At 41.9% G+C, this 17888-nt stretch overlaps 1 protein-coding gene across 13 annotated transcripts in view; it reads left to right on the top strand.

The window, feature by feature from the left end:
* Positions 1–15830, top strand: part of LPP (LIM domain containing preferred translocation partner in lipoma) — a 332729-nt gene extending 316899 nt beyond the window's left edge. For all 13 annotated transcript variants that reach the window (XM_072933649.1, XM_072933640.1, XM_072933648.1 and 10 more), the window contains one exon: positions 874–15830. In XM_072933649.1, the coding sequence (XP_072789750.1) occupies positions 874–1002 (129 nt within the window). In that variant the 3' untranslated portion in view covers positions 1003–15830. The remainder of the gene's footprint in view (positions 1–873) is intronic.
* The last annotated feature ends 2058 nt before the right edge of the window (positions 15831–17888 follow it).

Genomic DNA, 17888 nt, shown 5'->3' with positions numbered 1-17888 from the left:
AGGTCTAGGCTGAAACTTGAGGCATCTGGTTCAATTCTCAATCTGACCTTGGCTTTTAGGGTATATATCAGCCCATTACTTAGGCACATTATTTTTTAAGATGATGGAGCATTCTTACACTAAATTTTATAGATCCTAATTCATCATGCAGCTTGTCCCCATGCTGGCTGCTGAGATACCCAGGCTTTCACACACATGGATCCATCAGTAGTCCTGGGCCAAGCAATTGCTTGATCACGAAGTGTGGGATAATTCCCAACTTTCCTATCAGCTATACTCAGCCTTAAAGCTTATAGATTGAGGTCTCTGGAGCAGGTTTGGGGGCCTTTTAGCGGGGTTTCTATGTTCCTGTCTGAACAGCCTTCTTTTTGCCACAACCTTTTTGGCCAATTGTCATACAAACACAGGTGACAGTTCTGGTAAGGGATTTTGCTTAGCTGCCACCCCCAGAATGGGGGCTGTAACTTCATGGCATTAACTGTTCCAAAGGAGATTGCCTATAGTCAGATATAGTACTAAACTTTTTCCCAGTGATGCTTCTTTTTTATCCTTTTTTTTTGAATTAATAAATATGTGCTTCAGTTTGATGTTTCTCCAATGCTAAAGTCCTTTGCCTCCTCAGAAATGTGAAGGGAATAATCTCCTTTTATTTTCAATTGGATTAAATTCAGCAGAGAGCTTGGGAAGCCATCTTCTCTGCAGCATTGTCTCTTATCAGAAAATGGCTTAATCTAAAAGACATCACGTACCTCAGCTTTATGCTTTACACTGACTCAGGCTGGATCCTGTTACAAGGTGGAGAGTGAGGAGAGTTTCTTTGACTAATAGATTCTTTCTTATTTACTTTGCTCTTCCTGTTCACTTATTTCCTAGGACTGTGGTGGCCTCCTGTCTGAAGGGGACAATCAGGGCTGTTACCCTCTGGACGGGCACATCCTTTGCAAGACATGCAACTCTGCTCGGATCCAGGCTCTGACTGCCAAGGCCAGCACTGATCTCTGAGTATCAGCTGTGACCCTCCCCAGGATGCCCATTGGGGGATATTGCACAAGCTTTGCATGATTGCTTTCCAGCCTAGGGTCTGAATCTCTGTTATTGAAAAAAAGAAGAAAAAAAAAAAAAAAGAAATTAAAAAAAAAGTAAAACTGGAAGGCCTTGGAACAAGAGGGCAGTTTGAGAGGCCATGTTCAGACTGCCCATGACAAGCACCTAATTTAGACACAACTGTCCGGGAGGGCAATGAGCGCCTGCTCTGTCTGTAGCTGATGGAGTTAAGGGTCACGGCACCTAAGTTATCTGCCTGTATAAGGAGGTCTGAACATGGTCTTTACCATTCTGTGTTTTGATTCCTGTTTCTTAAGAAGTACATGAAGGTAGAGGGTGAAGTATGGCTGAAGTAGTTATTTCTCCCAAGTTATTTTGAGAACCTGAGCAGCTCTCATTGAAGTCATGGGACTTCAATGTCTGCTGATGACTTTAATAGGATCTGTGTCACCAGCAGAAGTAGCTCCACTGTCCTACAAGGTGTGAGAGCAGACCCAGCATTAACACAAACAGTTCAACTGCAACTGTGCTGCGCCTGAGTGTAGGTGTGATCTTGTATCCTTGGGACATAAATTGCTCATTTCTTAGGCCCTTACTTGTCTCCATTCCCTTCCAGTTCAATAGTGTTTTTCTTTTACTCATGAAAGTCTACTTAGCTATTGCATAAATTTATTCAGTAGTGATGCTTCCAATTCACAATGTATGAGCAATCACAGAAAGATGTGAGCTTGCACACTGTACACTACACACACACTACACACTACACACACAAAACATGCTTTTGATTTACCAGAGGCATAAGCCAGTCATGTCCCTTGAGAAGATATCTAAGGGATGTGGGTCTAGAAACACATTTCTGAAATCCCAGTGGTTAAAAAAAGATAAAAATGACTATATAGAACTGCAGTGCAAAGCGATGCTCAGAAAAATCTTACGCCACTCTCTTCTACAGCCCATTCTAGTGGGGCCACTGGCAGTGTTGGCCTCTGGGTAGACATTCAAGCAATAAAGTCATTTTCCATCTCCTGTTATTGCAGTGGGAGGATTTTCCTTCAACAGTAATGGATTGAATCAGGCTTTGGGATGATACACATTTCTCTGATGTTAACACATGTGATCTGAATTTTTAAATTTAAAAAATAAGGTCTTGGTTTCAGCAACAGCAAAAAAGATCATCCTAAATACATGTTCAGTTTTCATCCTAAGAAAGCTAAAGAGAGTATTAAGCCCTTCACTATGCCATTCCAGAAAGCAGGCTTTTTTTTTTCCTCTTCCATTTTCATCCCAGCCACTTTTGACTTGCCTCTGTGAAACTCATGGCAGTAGAGTGCTGGGCCAGAAGCAGCATTTTCATCTTCAGTCCAGAATTAATATATATCCCAAGGTAAATAAAACCTGGGCACAGATAATCCTTTTTTTTTTCACATGATCATGGGTTTAGGGTTTCTTTGGGTTTTTTTTTTAGTTTGGGTAATTAAAAACAAATCAAAAAATTAGAAATCCATGGCATTCTGAGCAGCTATAATAGTCTTGTTCATGAAACCCATAATACATAATAACTAAGGTGCAAATTACATAGTGAAGGAGTAATTTTCATATCACTGAATTGACATTAAAGCTTATTTGCAGATGTAATCAAGGAAAATACCTTTCTTTGCACTTAAATTAAGGAGAACTGAAACAGTTGCAAGCTGATTGACCATATAAGTGACAAAATGTAACTTTTCAAGAGTAAGTTACAAGATTTTTTCATGCATCCCACTGAAGAACAATAAAAATGTGGTACTTTCCTCTTTGTATCAAGCTTCTGTTATAGAGAATAATTATATCCACTAATGCTGAAAAGAAAAGTTAGATGAACTGAACTGATAGGAAATGAAGGAAAAATTGTGATGTGATACTGCAGCTCCTGCATATGGTGCATTTCTTTTCAGTTTAGCACTAACCTTTCTGGAAGAGCACTGTGATATTCAGTAGCTTCAACTCTCTGTGGTAAATTCAAATACAGAAATACCAGTCTGAAACCTCCATTCCTTACATGGTTTATATATTGGCAAACTTCACCAGTGTCAGGGAAGTTTCCCAAAATTCACAGCTTGAAATGAATCCTTCTTTGTAGAAGGGTGGCATCATTGAGCAGAAGACTTCCTTCACCACCACAGCGACTGTGCTGAAGCAGTTTGACTTTTTATACTGGATTTCTACCCTGGCCTGTAAGAATGTTACTGCCTCAGACATAGACAGATTTTTTTGGCACCCTGGCTCCCACCAGGTTCCACCTGGGCTCCTGCTCCCTGAACTGTGGCATGTAAGGTCCTTCTGAGCTCGCTTCTTGACATGCAGTGTGCACCACCACCAGTCCAAAAAGCCTTGCAAATACTGAGCAAATCTAGTTTGAGCTAATGCTACAAAAACAGGGGAGGTCTGTGCTAGAATACAAGCACGGGTGATAATGTGATGCATTTGGGTGCAGAAGGAGCCATTCATCAGGCAGAAAACGTAGCTCTGATCTTCCTTATTCTTGGGAATGTTAAATCAAGTGGTTGATGAGACTCTCACAGAGGTAATTGATGGGAGCAAGCTGCTGTGCCTTCCAGCAGAATGTGGCCTAGACTAAGGACTCAAGTTGGGCTCTTTATGGCTCTGCCATGGGCTGGACTGGAGCAAGTCTTATGGCTCCTTGTCTTCTGCCCTCTGCATGAGAGAGCTTCTTTGCAGTTTCCCAGAGACATTATGGGGATTAAACTAGTCACAGACTAGCACAAACTACTGGTTTCTGGAGCTTTATTTTCTCTTTCCAGAAAAGTTTGCTGGTATGTAGACCTGGGATTCCAGCCCATTTCAATGCATGCGGCCAGCCAGGAGATCCAGCTCTGAATCCTCTCTGTTATGAGAGTGCTGTGGTGAGTTGGGTTGGCATGCAGGGAGGTGAGAGCCAAACTTTTCAAGCATTAAATATTTCATGGATGAAAGATGATTGACAAAGATTGAAGTGTTGATGTTTGAGGTGCTGTGGCTGGTTTCTAGACCTGACACATCTGTGCAAAGGTACTATGATGGGAGTTTTTTCACCCCTAGACACCAAAGCCATCTGACCGTTGGAAGGAGGGAGAGTCCAAAACCCTCTTCTTTATTCTGTGTGGTTTTGTTTTCCAAAATTGCTATAAATGTATTTAAAAGATACAGTATCACAGAGGCTCTCATCACCCACATGTATATGGAAATCTCCCTGCTGATGCTTCAGGATTTAATAAGAAATGCTGGTGGGATTTATCTCAATTGTACTGCAATTAAGAACCACTGGGATATGGCTTCATCACAATATTTATCACATACTTATAATATATCATGTTTATCTGTTCCAAAGAAGGAGTTGTTTTGCCAAAGAGACATTGCTTTTCTCAAACTGGACCTTCTTAGCCATGACAAAAATTCACATCATCTGTGGCTGTGGTAATGTCCAAACTGTTCCTTTCAGAAAGCATTGGAAGATCACCCAAACATTTCTGTTCAAGTCTGCAGTTTCTGCTTATGCTGCTTTGTCTTCATCTAGTATTTGTTGGCAAGTCGGGCCTGATCCCATGATTTGTGTGGCCAGACAGGGCCCAGGATCAGGTTCTAATTTAGCAAAATATTTAAGTCCCTGATGTTTGTTTAAGCACAGACTTAAAGCCATTGCATGGTGTGACATAAGCCATTAATACCAGACTGGTTCTGTGTCCCCTGATCGTACAGGTTTGATCTGGGTAAGATGTAGGCACAGTTAAATTTCTATCAAATTGTCCAGAACACAGGAAATGGCTCCTGTGTCACTCTTATGCCAACTGCAGGAGATAACCACAGCTGATCAAATTTACATTTGGATGGCAGGAGGCTGAGTTGTTATGAGTGCTTTGTGTTGGGTGGTTGTGACACCTTCCATATGTCACAAGTAGCCCTACAGCCAGATTTACTGTATCTTTGAGCAATGGCTTTAAAACTCTCCACTTAAACTTTCTCCAGGAGATTGGGTTGCCTTGGTTACAGCCCAATCCTTGAGCACACCCCCAAGGCTAACACTAGTATTTTGTGAATGTGATGGTTTTATTGTACCTTTTTTTACTCATTGAACATTGCTTTTAAAAACAGAAAGCCACACCAATTCTTTAGCCTATCAGATAACACACCTTTAATTTTGGTTTTGGGAGGGGTGTTAATATTTTAATTCTTAGATTTTTATCCTGGCTGCAAAACACTTGGGTAATGACTTAATCACAGAAGTGTGGGAGTACCGAAGTGTTTGTCACTCTACATAATAGTGTTCATCCTGATAGCAGGAGTGAGGCTTTCACAAAACACAGGCCTTAAATTGACTTTCTGCCTGTCAGCAAAATGCGCCTGAAAAGAATGAAAAAAAAAAAGTGTCTCTAAAGAAAAGGTGCTTGTTAAAGAGAATATTCCACAAGTCTGTCTGAAATCTCTTTGGACCTGTTACGGCTTCTGCCTGGCTTAGGTTTGATAAATGCTGGTTCCTTTTGATTTTGGGAAAATCTGGAAGGCAAGGGGATAACAGGACCCAAGAGAAGGTTCTTGAGAGAAGTCCCATGTCAAGGATAAATGTGAGACACCTGGTGCTTGTGCTGAGTGGCTCAGGAAGGGTTTGAGTTGCTGCCTGGTATCTGATGGTGTCTGGTTCCTGCAGTGGGGTCACAGTGGTGATTTGCTGTGGACAACGCCTCACACAGATTCAGTGCTCCAAGCTGGAGCTCTTGGAGAGGGGTGCTGAACCATCCCACTGTGGTGAAATCCCCATGGGAAAACACCAGCAATGGTAACTGAGGGTTTGTTGTAGAAGGAGGACAAGAACTGCTCCATAAGCCTAGAGGTTAGTAAAATACAGACCAAGAGAGCCGTGAGAACACTATTTCCAGTTAGAGCTGGTTGCAATTTTTACACTAATTATGTGATAGCAGAAGGGCCATTTTTTAAATGAGAAGTTCTCTCTTTTTGCAGTGTTACCCACAACATTTTTGGGGGTTGTTTTTGCTGTTATGATTAAAATTATACTGAATTTTTATCTAAATAAATTTCAGAATTGTTAACAAATATTTTTATTTCTCAAAGACCCATGTCTTCTTTCACAGTTGTTTACAGTTCTTCTTGGGTTTCTTCTGCTGGTAAATTAAAGTTTCTGTTACAATTTTGAAAACTTCTTTGGATAAAAATTCTACCTAAAACCAAGCAAATGTTCTTGGGAAATGGTTCAGTATTGGACCTGGTGAAATAAAAAAAGCTTTGAAACTTTTCACAAGATGTTTTTTCCCTATTTTTAACTAGTTTTGCTAATTTTGAAGTCACTGTTTCCTTTGTTAGAGCAATCCAAGTAATGTGACTTAAAATAACAGTGTTACTTCTGTTGAATTCATTATTCTTATCCATCTTAAAGCCATGGAGTGGCTGGCTAGAGGGACTGCCAGTGTCTTTTTCTGTGGCAACTGCAATTTTCTTCCCTGTTTTTATCTTGGGGTCTTTTTCTGTTTGGCTTTGCCCCTGAAATTACTGAAGAATATAGGCACATTATGGCAACTGCCATGAAAATCAAGAGATACTGATTGAACTTCATCTCCTTTCTGGGTTTGGGAATGGCATTTTTCCTTAAACATTTCTAGAACTATTACCTGTCTCCCTCAGCATTTCAAGTTTGAATTTGCAACAGTTGGTTGCCCAACTGGCATTTGAAGCCTGAGAGAGAACAGACTTTACACCTGTGAAATTATAGCATTCCGGCATCTGAAAATCTAAGAGAAGAAAACATGACCTCGGTAGTTTCCTGCTGGACATTGAGGAACAGCTCTCACTTCAGCCTGGAAATTGTCTGCTGTGGTCTGAAAAATCAAAGTTCCACCCTTGCAGAGCAATCTGGCATACAAACACACACACATCGGGTGTTTGTGGGGCTATAACTGGGCAGAAATACAGGCTGCAATATTGGCTGTTGCTACTTATACTGCACTGGGCTTTATTCCTGACTGCGTGTCCCTGGTAATGAAGTCAGGAATGCATTACATGAAGCACATTTTGCTTCATGTAATGTGTGGAAGCCAGAGTTTATCACAGGTAGCAAGAGCATCCAGTTAAAAAGTTTTTCTTTTTTTTTTTTTAATTTTGCGATTCGTCCAATATTCTCATCCTACCTAAATGTTTTAGAAAATGAGGAAGGAAACAGAAGCCCCAGTGGTGGCATTACTTTTACATTTCCAGGGGTTAGAGTCCCTCCCCAGGAACATCACACTTGGGGTGTCTCTGCTTTTCTGCCTCTGCCTCCCCTTGTCCACAAGCCTCTCTCTTACCCACTTTTTCCATGTCCTCAGTGTGCACTCATCTTTGCAGTAAAGATGGTTTCCTACTTAATTCACCGAAGTATTGTGAGTCTTAGCTAGTAGTTGGAAAAACTTGTTCAGATCTTTAATCAAGTAGTTTTGTGCGTCCTTAGTATCAGTGGCCTGCCATATGGATATCAAACAAAATTGTTATAATTATTGCTTTTAAAATGATTATGAAATTGTGCCTTACTTTTTCAGTCGTATTTAACCGTGTAATTTAGAACCACATGATTGCAGGGATTTACCATGAAGAAATATGTTTGAAGGATAGTTTGTTTTTTAAATATTTTTCTCCTCAAAAATGATTTTATTAGCTTTTCCTCTTTTATTTTTTTTTCCTCCAGTTATATTCCTTTAATATGTTTGTGTAAAAGGGCAGCCAGAATTTGCATTCGTGAGAGACAGAAAATTTTATTGGTCTTGTATGTAGAGCTTTCATTTTCTTTTATGTTCCTTCAGGAAAATTCCTCTCTCCCCAGTTACTCATACTGAGATGTCTTTAAATGCAGGCTGACCAGTAAGGGTTTTTTGTTGCTGTTTAATTTAGTGTGTGGTTTGCTTTGTGGTTGTGGTTTTTTCTTTTAATTAACCAGATATTGGGTGCTGGGGAGGCATTGCACATTAATGCAAAACGTTAATGCTAATTTTCACAGAAAAGACAAAATTAGAATCTTTCCCTGTTCAGTGCAGTTTTGTTGCTGCTCTGTGTACAACACTAATATTAAGCCAGACTGTAAAGGCTAAATACTCAGAGTGACCTACTTCCATTCACCAGCAAGAATCCTTTGTCAGCTGACTCCTGTTTGTTTGTTCATTTTTAAATGTCAGATTACAGAATGAGCATCTCCTAAAGATGAAAGAAAACAGTGTTTTCATGTGCAGGAAATTTGGGGTTGCAGTAACAGAACATTTTCTTTGTGAATTTGGATGTCATGGTGTTTTAAGCTCCTGCCTGGAGCCTAAATCAATTTGGCCTCTCATCCAGTTCATCTAACTGGTGCTCCTAAAAGGCTGCAGCCCTGCAAAAGCTCATGCAGCATTTTTGGCTGCCTTCCCTTGCTCCCATTTGGTACATATTTGCACAATTTAACTGAGCTTTTCTTTCTGCTGAAGGTCAGATGCAAGCGATATGAAACACTAAACTTTATAAACAAGCAAAACCATTTCAACCACAGCATTTTGGACTAGAATGGATTTTTAGGTGGCGCACTGTCTGCTGGCCTTTGGAGAGGGGATCCTGAGTCTGCATTGGACTGGAACAGGAGGCAAAGCCACAAGCCTTGTTTTTTTTAATAAACTACTTACTGTAATCCAGCTACACAGTTTCAGCCTCACACTTCAGAAGAAGCTTCCAGTAGCTATGCACATACAGGCACTTTCTCTCTTGCAGAAAGTGAAACTTTCCCAACCAGAGTAAATTTAACCTATTGCATAAGATGCTGGAAGTTGGTTGTTTTTTTATTTTCCTTGGGAGTCTCACTATAACCTCTGTGTGCAGAGGATGAATAGCTTTTCTTTTTCCCTCTTTTTATTTTTTTTTTATTCTGACAAGATTAGATGTTGCATATTGATGAGCTAGCATTTCAAAGGTCCGTGGGGCTTTGGAACATATTAAGAATCTCTGAAGTTTAATATTCACCATGTTTTAAATATTCAGAAGGAAAAATTTGCATAAAATGGCTTTTGATAAATACATTCTAGGGATTCTTTCTTTCTATCTTACACAAGCATTGTGGGGATTGTGGCTGTGCCAGTTTTGTTCCAAAGTGTCCCTTTTTTCAGAATTTCAGGATTATTTTGGTCCCATTTGTACGCCCAGGACCATTCCTGAAGTCTGTTATGGTTTCTACTGGGACTGTTCAGCAGGCAGGTGGATGTGACCAAGAAAAAGGCTCAGCTGAGCATTGGAACTGCTGAATATCTGCTTGAGGGTTCCTTCCTGCCTCTACCTGGGCACATCCAGCCCTTTTCTGTGTCTGCTTCTTGTGATGGGAATGGGATCAGTTCAGTGGTCAGGCCCGGATGAGACTTTTCTGCTCCATACCAGTGGGGTTTTGAGACTGGGAAGGGCAATATCCTGGGTGCAGGAGCAAAGCAAAGTGTCATTTGATGCATCTCAGATCTCACAGGGCAGTCTCCCCTTCCTTGGAAGTCTCTGTGGTGAGAATCTCAGTAGTAAAAAAATGTGCCTTTAGCAGAAATCCTCCCCTGGGTATGCTCAATTTCTCATGCACTTGAAAATCTGATGCAAGCTTTAGATGAGGAGGATGAGTTGCTGGCTGCAAAGCTGCAGCTGTTTTGCTGTAGTATCAACACGTGTCCTTACCCTCTGTGTCCCATGGTACATCCCAGGGTGTTGCAGGACAGTGCTTTGGTCCCTCACACCCAGCCTTGACTTTGTCACACCAGTCCCTGTTGAATCAGTGCCTGGTACTTGTTCTCAGGACCGCTCTGGCTCAGGCCAAGGACACCTCATGCCTCTATGCAAAAGGTGGTGCTTTCAGGTTTTACCTTACAAATAATACAGCCCTTTCAAACTCACCTTTCTTCTCTTATGTATTCTTGACAGAAGTAGGATTTTAAATATTTCATAGTATTCTTCTTTCTTCTTCCTTTTTGCCGGATGCCTTGAAAACATTGTCAGATTACGATCTGGGGGGGATCAGGATCAGTTTCCTTTCCTTCTTGATTGCATGGTGTAGGTTTGCAAGGAGGGTTTTGTCCTTTTTTCTTTTTTCTTTTTTCTTTTTTTTTTTTTTTTTTGTTAGTCTTATGGAACAGATGCCTTCATTTGATGCAGAGAAAGATTGTCTATGATCAGAGCTAATCCAGGATGGTAGGATTGGACCCCCACAGTGAAAGCTAGAAAAGTGATTGCAAAAGTATTCTGTTTCTCCTTTATTAATTGCACAGGAAGTTTCCACCAAAGGCTCATGTAGCCCAACTGGCCTATGTAATAAGTAGCAGGGCCTGTAATTACAGTCTGTCTTCTGATGCTATCTGTGCTCTGACTTTCTAGGCACTGCAGTTCTATTTACATCTGGCTCTCTGTCACCTTTCTAAATTTTTGATTGGTCACTAAGGGAAAGAGAGTGCAAGCCATGAGCCCTGAGAGGTGCAGCAGTATAAACGAGGGAGTCCTCCTCCCTCTCAGGTGTCTGCCTGATTTGGGACACAGAACATGAGGAACAGGAGGATGTACCAGCCATGCAGCAGAGGAAGTGGGCTGCCTGCCAACTGGGTATTTTTCAAGACCTCAGAGTTCTTTATAGGACTGGAAATTTGAATATTTTACAGGTCTTAACTAGTGTACTTTCCTCTGAGATAGTTCATCAGCATTTCTTTGCTCGGAGCTGTTCCTAAAGGATTTGACCTTTTTTCTCTGTAAGATTCAAGGTTTTATGGTTGCAGAGAGATCCTTCCCCATAAGGCATGAGGAGGGAGATGGCTTTTGGCATCAAGCAGAAAGCTGTGTTACAAATCCTGGTATCAATGTGGACAGCAAGAGGAACTTGAGAGAGAGGGGGAAGGCAGTGATTTTCATGTGGCTCAGTACCAGGTTCACCAGCCCTGAGCCCCAGCGAGCACAGCCTCAAGCAGGTGAGCTCCCTGGGGTGTCAGTTCTGAGACCTGCAAGAGAACAATGGGCTCCTCATGGGAGATTTTGGTGCTGGTCACTTTCCAGGAATCTCTTGTCTCTTTGGAAATCCGCACTAAACTTTGGGTAAAGCTTCAGAATGGTGCCCCCCAGACTTTTTCCTCAGGGCAGACTCCCAGTGCTATGTTTGATGAAGAGGAATGAAAGGCATTAGGCAAATACTGCACTCTGCAATAAAACCCATTAACAATCTACTATGGATACTTTTAATGTCCATTAAACTGTTACACAAATTGTCCCTTTTCTACAGCCTGCACTGTTATTTCATTATTTTTAACCTGACTTCTGTTTAAAAAATACCCATCCATTATTTTTTTTTTTTTTGTAACTCTGCTTCTAAGGAAGTTGATGCTTTAAAAGGGAAAAAAAAAACACCCTTAGTTTCAAACATGGGTTTTTCAGGCTTCTAAATTAATAATTTCTACACCTGACCCAGTTCCTGCAGCTGCCAAAAAAGAAAAGAGAAAGCTATTTAAATTTCTCATAGAACCATTTATCTCTTAAAATATGCCAAGGCAATTTGAGGTGGGGGTGGAGACTCAGCTATTTATCTCAGCAGCTTGATTTTTCTCTTTATGTTTCTAACTGTCAGGGGGAAAAAACCGGTAGGAAGCTATTCTTGGGCTATTATTGATGTATTGTGTTGCCATTATGCAGGATGTCTGCTTTGCTATATACGGAAGGACATTAATAATAGCCATCTCCCCTGCCCCCACCCTCGGTTCCTCTTTGGGAAGATATGGTTTAACTGGAGCATCTGCTGTGTTCAAATTGCTGCTCCTTCCTCCCCTTCCCCCAGATCATTCCCAAACTACTTTAAGGAACCAGGGCTAAGAAAATAAGGAGACATTATTTTTGCCATTTTTCTGCCTACTTCTGTGGTTGCTCCAGACAAATAATTTCCATGCCCTGTACCTGTCTACCCTTTTCCTTCCCAGGTACTGCCCCTGCTTTCATTTTAAGTTCAATGCAAAGAAAAAAACTCTTTCTTGCTGTCTTTTTCTCACAAAGACTTGCTGGCAGAACAGGCTCAGCAACAGACCTCTGATTTGTTATTACCCAGCATTTCATATCCACAAACATCAGCTTCATTATTTCCAATTAGCAGGAAAATGTATTCCCATTCCCATCCCTCCTACCCTGGTTTAAAACATTGTTATGAGACTTTAAAGGGTCCGTCTACTCGTTTAAAGACTTGGATGCTTGTTTTATTTTTGGAAGCAGAGTGTACAGTGAACAGGAATAGTTTGATGTTTAAAAAATAGCCCCAGTTCAGCATTCCCCTGAAGTGCGGGAAGTCCTGTCTCCGCAGGGCTGTGCCAGCAGCGTGACAGCCCAGAGAGCAAAGCCAGCTTGAAAAGGAAAAAGAACTGGCCTGCCCCACTTCATCTGTGAGAAGAGGGAGGTGAAAATAATAAATGTGGCAAGAAAATAAAGGGCAGAATTGCTCTGATTTTTTATTTGGATGGCTGTTCCTATGTCTCCCACTGATTTTGTTCCATAGTAGCTTTGCTTATTCAGCATTTTTGGTAATCAAGACCATGTGCTTTTTCAAGGTATCATTATTTTTACTTTTCATTTGTTGAGATGTAGTCTTGCCCTTGTCCCCATAGGGTATGGAACCATTTTGGCTCGGGCACGGAATGAAAATAGTTAGGAACTCTGTCTAAGAGTGCTTACCTAGAATTTGGAACCAGCATATGCAGTAAGAATATTTTCCAGTCTGATATAAAGAAGCTTTCAAAACAGGAATTCTACATGGGAGGAATCCCTTCACTGGGGGAAATGCTTAGATTTCAAAATTAAAGGGAGATGGCCATTCAGTATAATTTCTCATTGCTTTTCTAATCTTCTCTGGTGATATACAAGGAGAAAAATGACACCCTCCATTCCCTAAACTCAGCCAGAGCCCAGCATCTTCTCTGCACACATTTGCTCCAGCTCCAGCTTTCCACACTGCTGCAACATGGGAGTGAGGAAGGCCTGCTAAGGGAGCAAGGTCAGCCTCATCCTCTCCACAGCCAGCACTGTTCCCCATGGTGAGGCTGCGTCCAGCCTAGGGCTTGATCTGCTTCCTAATGTGAGTGTTTTGCCAGAATCAGCTGTTTTCTCTCTGCCATTAGCTATGGGATTGTGTGCAATGATGAGGATTTGCAGGGAGGGAGGAGAAGATCCTGTTCCAATTAGGCTGCCTTTGTGCTAATGTTTCATTCAGGGCTGCATGAGATAAGAGCAGTTTGCACTGAAATGCACAGCCGGAGGTTGTAGTTTGAGTTTCAACTGTGTTGAGATGGTACCCATTGAAAATCCAAACTGGAGCTCTTTTTTGCATCTGCCAGTACTTTACTGACAGCTCTGTGTGGGCTGGAAACCTGTTTCAGGTTTGCAAATGGACATTTTGTGCCTTGTCCCCCAAGTCTGATCTAGTTCTTTGGTTTATCCACCTAAAAAGGAGTATTTCTAATGTGCCTAGGTAGCTAAGCTCCTCACAAGCATCTCAACAGAACAACCAGCAAGGTGACAAGTAGGCTATTGATAGAGCTGCCTTTACAAAAAGTGCACTTCACTTTCTTCACTGTGTGCCTTTTCAGAGACCTACTGTGCTCTTCTATGAGCAGCAGAGAAACAGCCCCAGTGCTGAGCAGGGGTGGGAACTAGGAGGGTGATGGAGAAGACAAGCAAGAGGATAATGCTGATCATCTGTTCTCCATGGGGATAAGCAAAGCAATGGCTTATCCCATCAGTGCAGCTTGTCTTGCTTTACACACCCTGTTGTCTAGTGGGCAGCTGTTCTGTAGCAGAGGTACTTGGGTAAATCTCCTCAAAGATCTCTTCCTGATCAAAACTCCAGTCATTCATATCTGAAGAATTTATTCCCTTAATAATGTCTCTTATAAAATCGCCATCACTCATTTTTTATATAATGTTAGAAGAGAAAATCTGAAGGTGAACCAAAGTTTGATTTGTGCTACTGTATTAAAAAGGCTGATATGCTCTCATTTTCAGTCCTCAAAATAATATTTTAGCAAAATTTTTCCTGCTGTGATCAGACAGGAAATGCAAGGTGTATTGGAAATGCAGTGAAGGGAAAGATTTGATGTTTTGGTGCTCTGAACTGCATCACTGTGACTTCCTCTACTGTCTCTTTGGAAAGTGAGAACTGAGTATTGGTAGAGGTGTGGGCAGAGCCAAGTAATGCCTGGACTTTCTCTCATGGTCTTGCTAGAAAGGATCTGCCTTGATGACACATCAACTTCCTTAATGGTCCTATACTTTTCCATGGCATAGCTTGTGTTTTGGACAGTCAGAGAGCCTGGAGTGCAGCCTCCAGTGCCTTCCCTCTAGTTAGTCAAATGAGAGACCCCGAGTACTAATTCTGTATTCACTGAAGTCACTTTCCAGAAGAGAACAAACAGCAGAGGTTTGTTGTGCTTCAGAGCCCAATCTCTCATGCTGGCTTTACATGTGGGCTGATACAAGGAGGTCTGAACCACATGTAGGTCGTTCCAGAAGGATTCCTCTTGGCTACAGGCCCCATGGAGACCCCCCTAAAGGCTGGGAGAATGATTCAGGTCTTTCAGACTGCAAGGAGGAAGTGTCCCCAGGAATGTATTTGTCCTATGTGGCTGCTATGCTTTGGCCTGTCCCTGTCAGCTGCAGATCTGTGTGCTCTGAGGGCTCACCAGGGATGATCTGTACTGGATGTGCAGTAATTCACAGCGGTTTGAGGTGGCGTTTCAGCTTCATGGGGGTTGTTGGCTTAGCCCATGAGATGCAGAAGGTTCTGTGTTGTTGCCTTTGTTGCATCTGGGAGGAGGCATGACTGGCCACTCTCCTTGTCGTGTCAGCAGACAGAGGCTCCCAGTGGTGTGGGAATAATCTTCCTTTTAAATGTGAATCACTAGCCTAGGGATCTGGGCAAGGGGAGGCACAAGGAAGCACGTCCTGTATGAGGAATGCTTCTGCTGCACACTCTATGCCCTCGGATCCTAATGAAGTAACATTACTTGAGCTTTTAGGATTGGTCTCCTGTCTGTCAGAGCTTGGGGGTACCAGAGTTTTACTCCTTGCTGAGCAAAAGCACTACCCAAGTCTGTGGGGGGCCTAACCCTGCTGGCATTGGAATTTTCCCAATTCCTGTGACTTGCTGAGTGCACCTCCTGTGAGCTGCTGAGTAGCCTCCCTTGTCACTGAACCCATCAGGCCACTTGTCTCCCTCACTGACTACTTCCACAGGGCTTTGAGGGCACTCAGGAAATGCAATCAGCACCTTACAGGATCGATCTGCTAAGCAATAAATGAAGTTTTTTCTCTGGTAACTTGTGTGCATGAATAGAAAATCATTTATTCCAATTTGTTCTGAGGACAGATGCAGCATATACACATTTTCTATATTTATAAATATATATAAATATATATATTTTGTTCTCAGCTAGTTACCTCTTCTAAACTGCAATTTTCAGAGCAACCGGCATATATTTTTTATTCAACACGTAAAATTACTTTTTACTGTAAGAGAATGAAAGCTGTTTTAAGCATGTGTTTTCTGTATTTTTATTATGCATTATCCAATTATATTGAGATGTATTTTCCTCTTTGCTCTGCTCTTCCAGTTGTTATCCTTTTTATCAGTTATGCTTTTCAAATGTTTTGTAAGGGAAAATAAATATGCAAAATCGCCAGATGCCTTTTTTCTTTGCAGAAGAAGTATCACAAATGCTTTTTTATTACATTTTACCAATCCAATAAACTTCTTATAAATTTCATTTTTGTTTGCTAGCGTGTGAAATTATTTTTTCAAGTTGAATGCTATTTACTTTCTCCCAGCCTCTACCTGCAATTATGCTTCATATCCTTCACCTTTTTCTCTTTTAGGTTCAAAATTCCATTGTGTGGCTCCTGAGCATACCTAATTCAAGACTCTGTTTTATTCTTGGGTGAAGTAAGGATGCAGAAGTGTCCCAAGAGAGGCTCATCTGTCATACTGACCATCTCTTGATGAATTTTCCTAAAAATGTGTGTCTTTGCAGTAGAGAGCACTCCATTCCTAACCTATGCAATAATCTGCAGAGCTGGGTTGTATGGGAAGGTGTCCACAAATGTTCTCAAATTCGTGTTGTGATGGGTGACAGCAGGGTCAGACACCTTGCTCTGCAGCTGAATGCAGGAACATTATTCAAACTGTTATGGGGAGAGTAGAAATAAGTGTGGTTAGCAAAGCCTGTCTCTTCTAGAAACTTGTTTCTAGGCTATCATTGCAGTAAATAACCAGGATTGTTCCCATCTGCTTAAGAAATATCATCGGTCCCCACACAGGCTGCCCACAACCTCTCCAGCCAGAGAACCTGGTGCAGCACTGAACACTGTCCTTGACAGAAATGCTTCATGTGGGGGGGAGTCCAGTGTATCCCAGTAAGCTTTTCCACAGATACATGCAAAATATCTGCACCCTGCTTATAGCCTTTGTTTTTCTCCCTTTCTATCCTTGGGACTTTTTATAAAAGCCCTTTTCTCTCAGAAATCTCTTGCACAGTGCTGCACAGATCATCTTCAAGATGGGATTAATTTCCCTGAACTTTAGCAGCCTGGAAGACAGCAATGTGGTCTAAGGTGGCCCTCCTGTCAGTGGAGAAACTGCATCTGAGGTAAGCATCTGAGACAGGTTTGTTTTGTGCCTTTAAGGGTTAAATGAGATGAACCTATTAGCAGAAGTGGTTATCTTAAAAGAATTTTTGAGAGTTGTAGAACGATCCCAGGCCACACAACACAGCTAAATCTATTCCCTCCATGTCATTCCCAAGAAAACCTTATCTAGTGTGACCTTGAAGACATCTGCATATGGAGATCCCATAACCTCCCCTGGCAGTCCTCTCTATGGCAGTGTTGTCTTCACCCTCAAACAGTCTCTGCTACTGTCCAGACCAAATATTCTTGGCTGTAAATTAAATCCTATCCTTACTTTTCCACCAGCAGGAAAAATGCAGGACTTCTTTAGTAGGTTATGCATTGTCAGGGGATGCTTTGTTAGCCATGGAAGGAGGTGCAGGCAGCGGCCTCCCTCCCAGCTCCTCCCCTTCCCCAGGGGACTTTAGGAAAGGCCTGTGTTCTCCCTCAGGAAAGGACAAACTGCGGCTTGTTCCTACAGGACATGGGAGTCTGACAGGCTTTGTCTTGGCAGTAAAGGGAGTGTGATGGTGTGGGCTTTCAAGTCTATTCAAACTGCTATATAGTTTTCCAAACTCGATATTATTACTTCCTTTATAGCACAAGGTACTTTTTCCTAAACTTGTTACGATGGAAAAGTTCCAGGGATACGTTGTCCACACACAAATCAAAATGCATTAGCAGGCCAGGGGCCAGAGGCGAGGGCCAAGGGTGGGGGAGCTATTAATCCCGTAGTTTGGCACTGGTTTTTTTGCAGTCAAAGGCTACCAGAATCCTTTGAAGACAATGAAAGCTTTGGGAGTGAAGTGTATGTAAAATCCAAGTGCCAGTGGGGGCTGTCCTGGGGTTCAGGGAGGGATGGAGGCAGAGGAGACTGTTTGGCACTGTTGGTGACATCCCTGGTCACAAGAAAAGCAGTCATAACCCTGTGTTCTCCTGGTGCAATGGCTGTCTCCAGCTGTGGCTACTGGAGATTTAACCACCTGGCTTTGAAGAAAGGTGGGTCTGGGATGTTTATCCTGATGTTTATCTAGGCTAACCTCCTGTATGACTTCTGTGTCAAAAAGGGAGATTTATTTTGCTTTCTAGTCAATTTTGAGAAGATTTCAAGGGCTTCCTGACCTTCCTCAGGGGTTTTCAAAGTGGAAGAGAAACCTGGA

The sequence above is a fragment of the Taeniopygia guttata genome, chromosome 9 (genome assembly GCF_048771995.1).
Source record: "Taeniopygia guttata chromosome 9, bTaeGut7.mat, whole genome shotgun sequence".
Taxonomy (NCBI): domain Eukaryota; kingdom Metazoa; phylum Chordata; class Aves; order Passeriformes; family Estrildidae; genus Taeniopygia; species Taeniopygia guttata.
The sequence above is the reverse complement of the archived record's forward strand: the minus strand, read 5'-3'. Positions and strand labels throughout refer to the sequence as shown.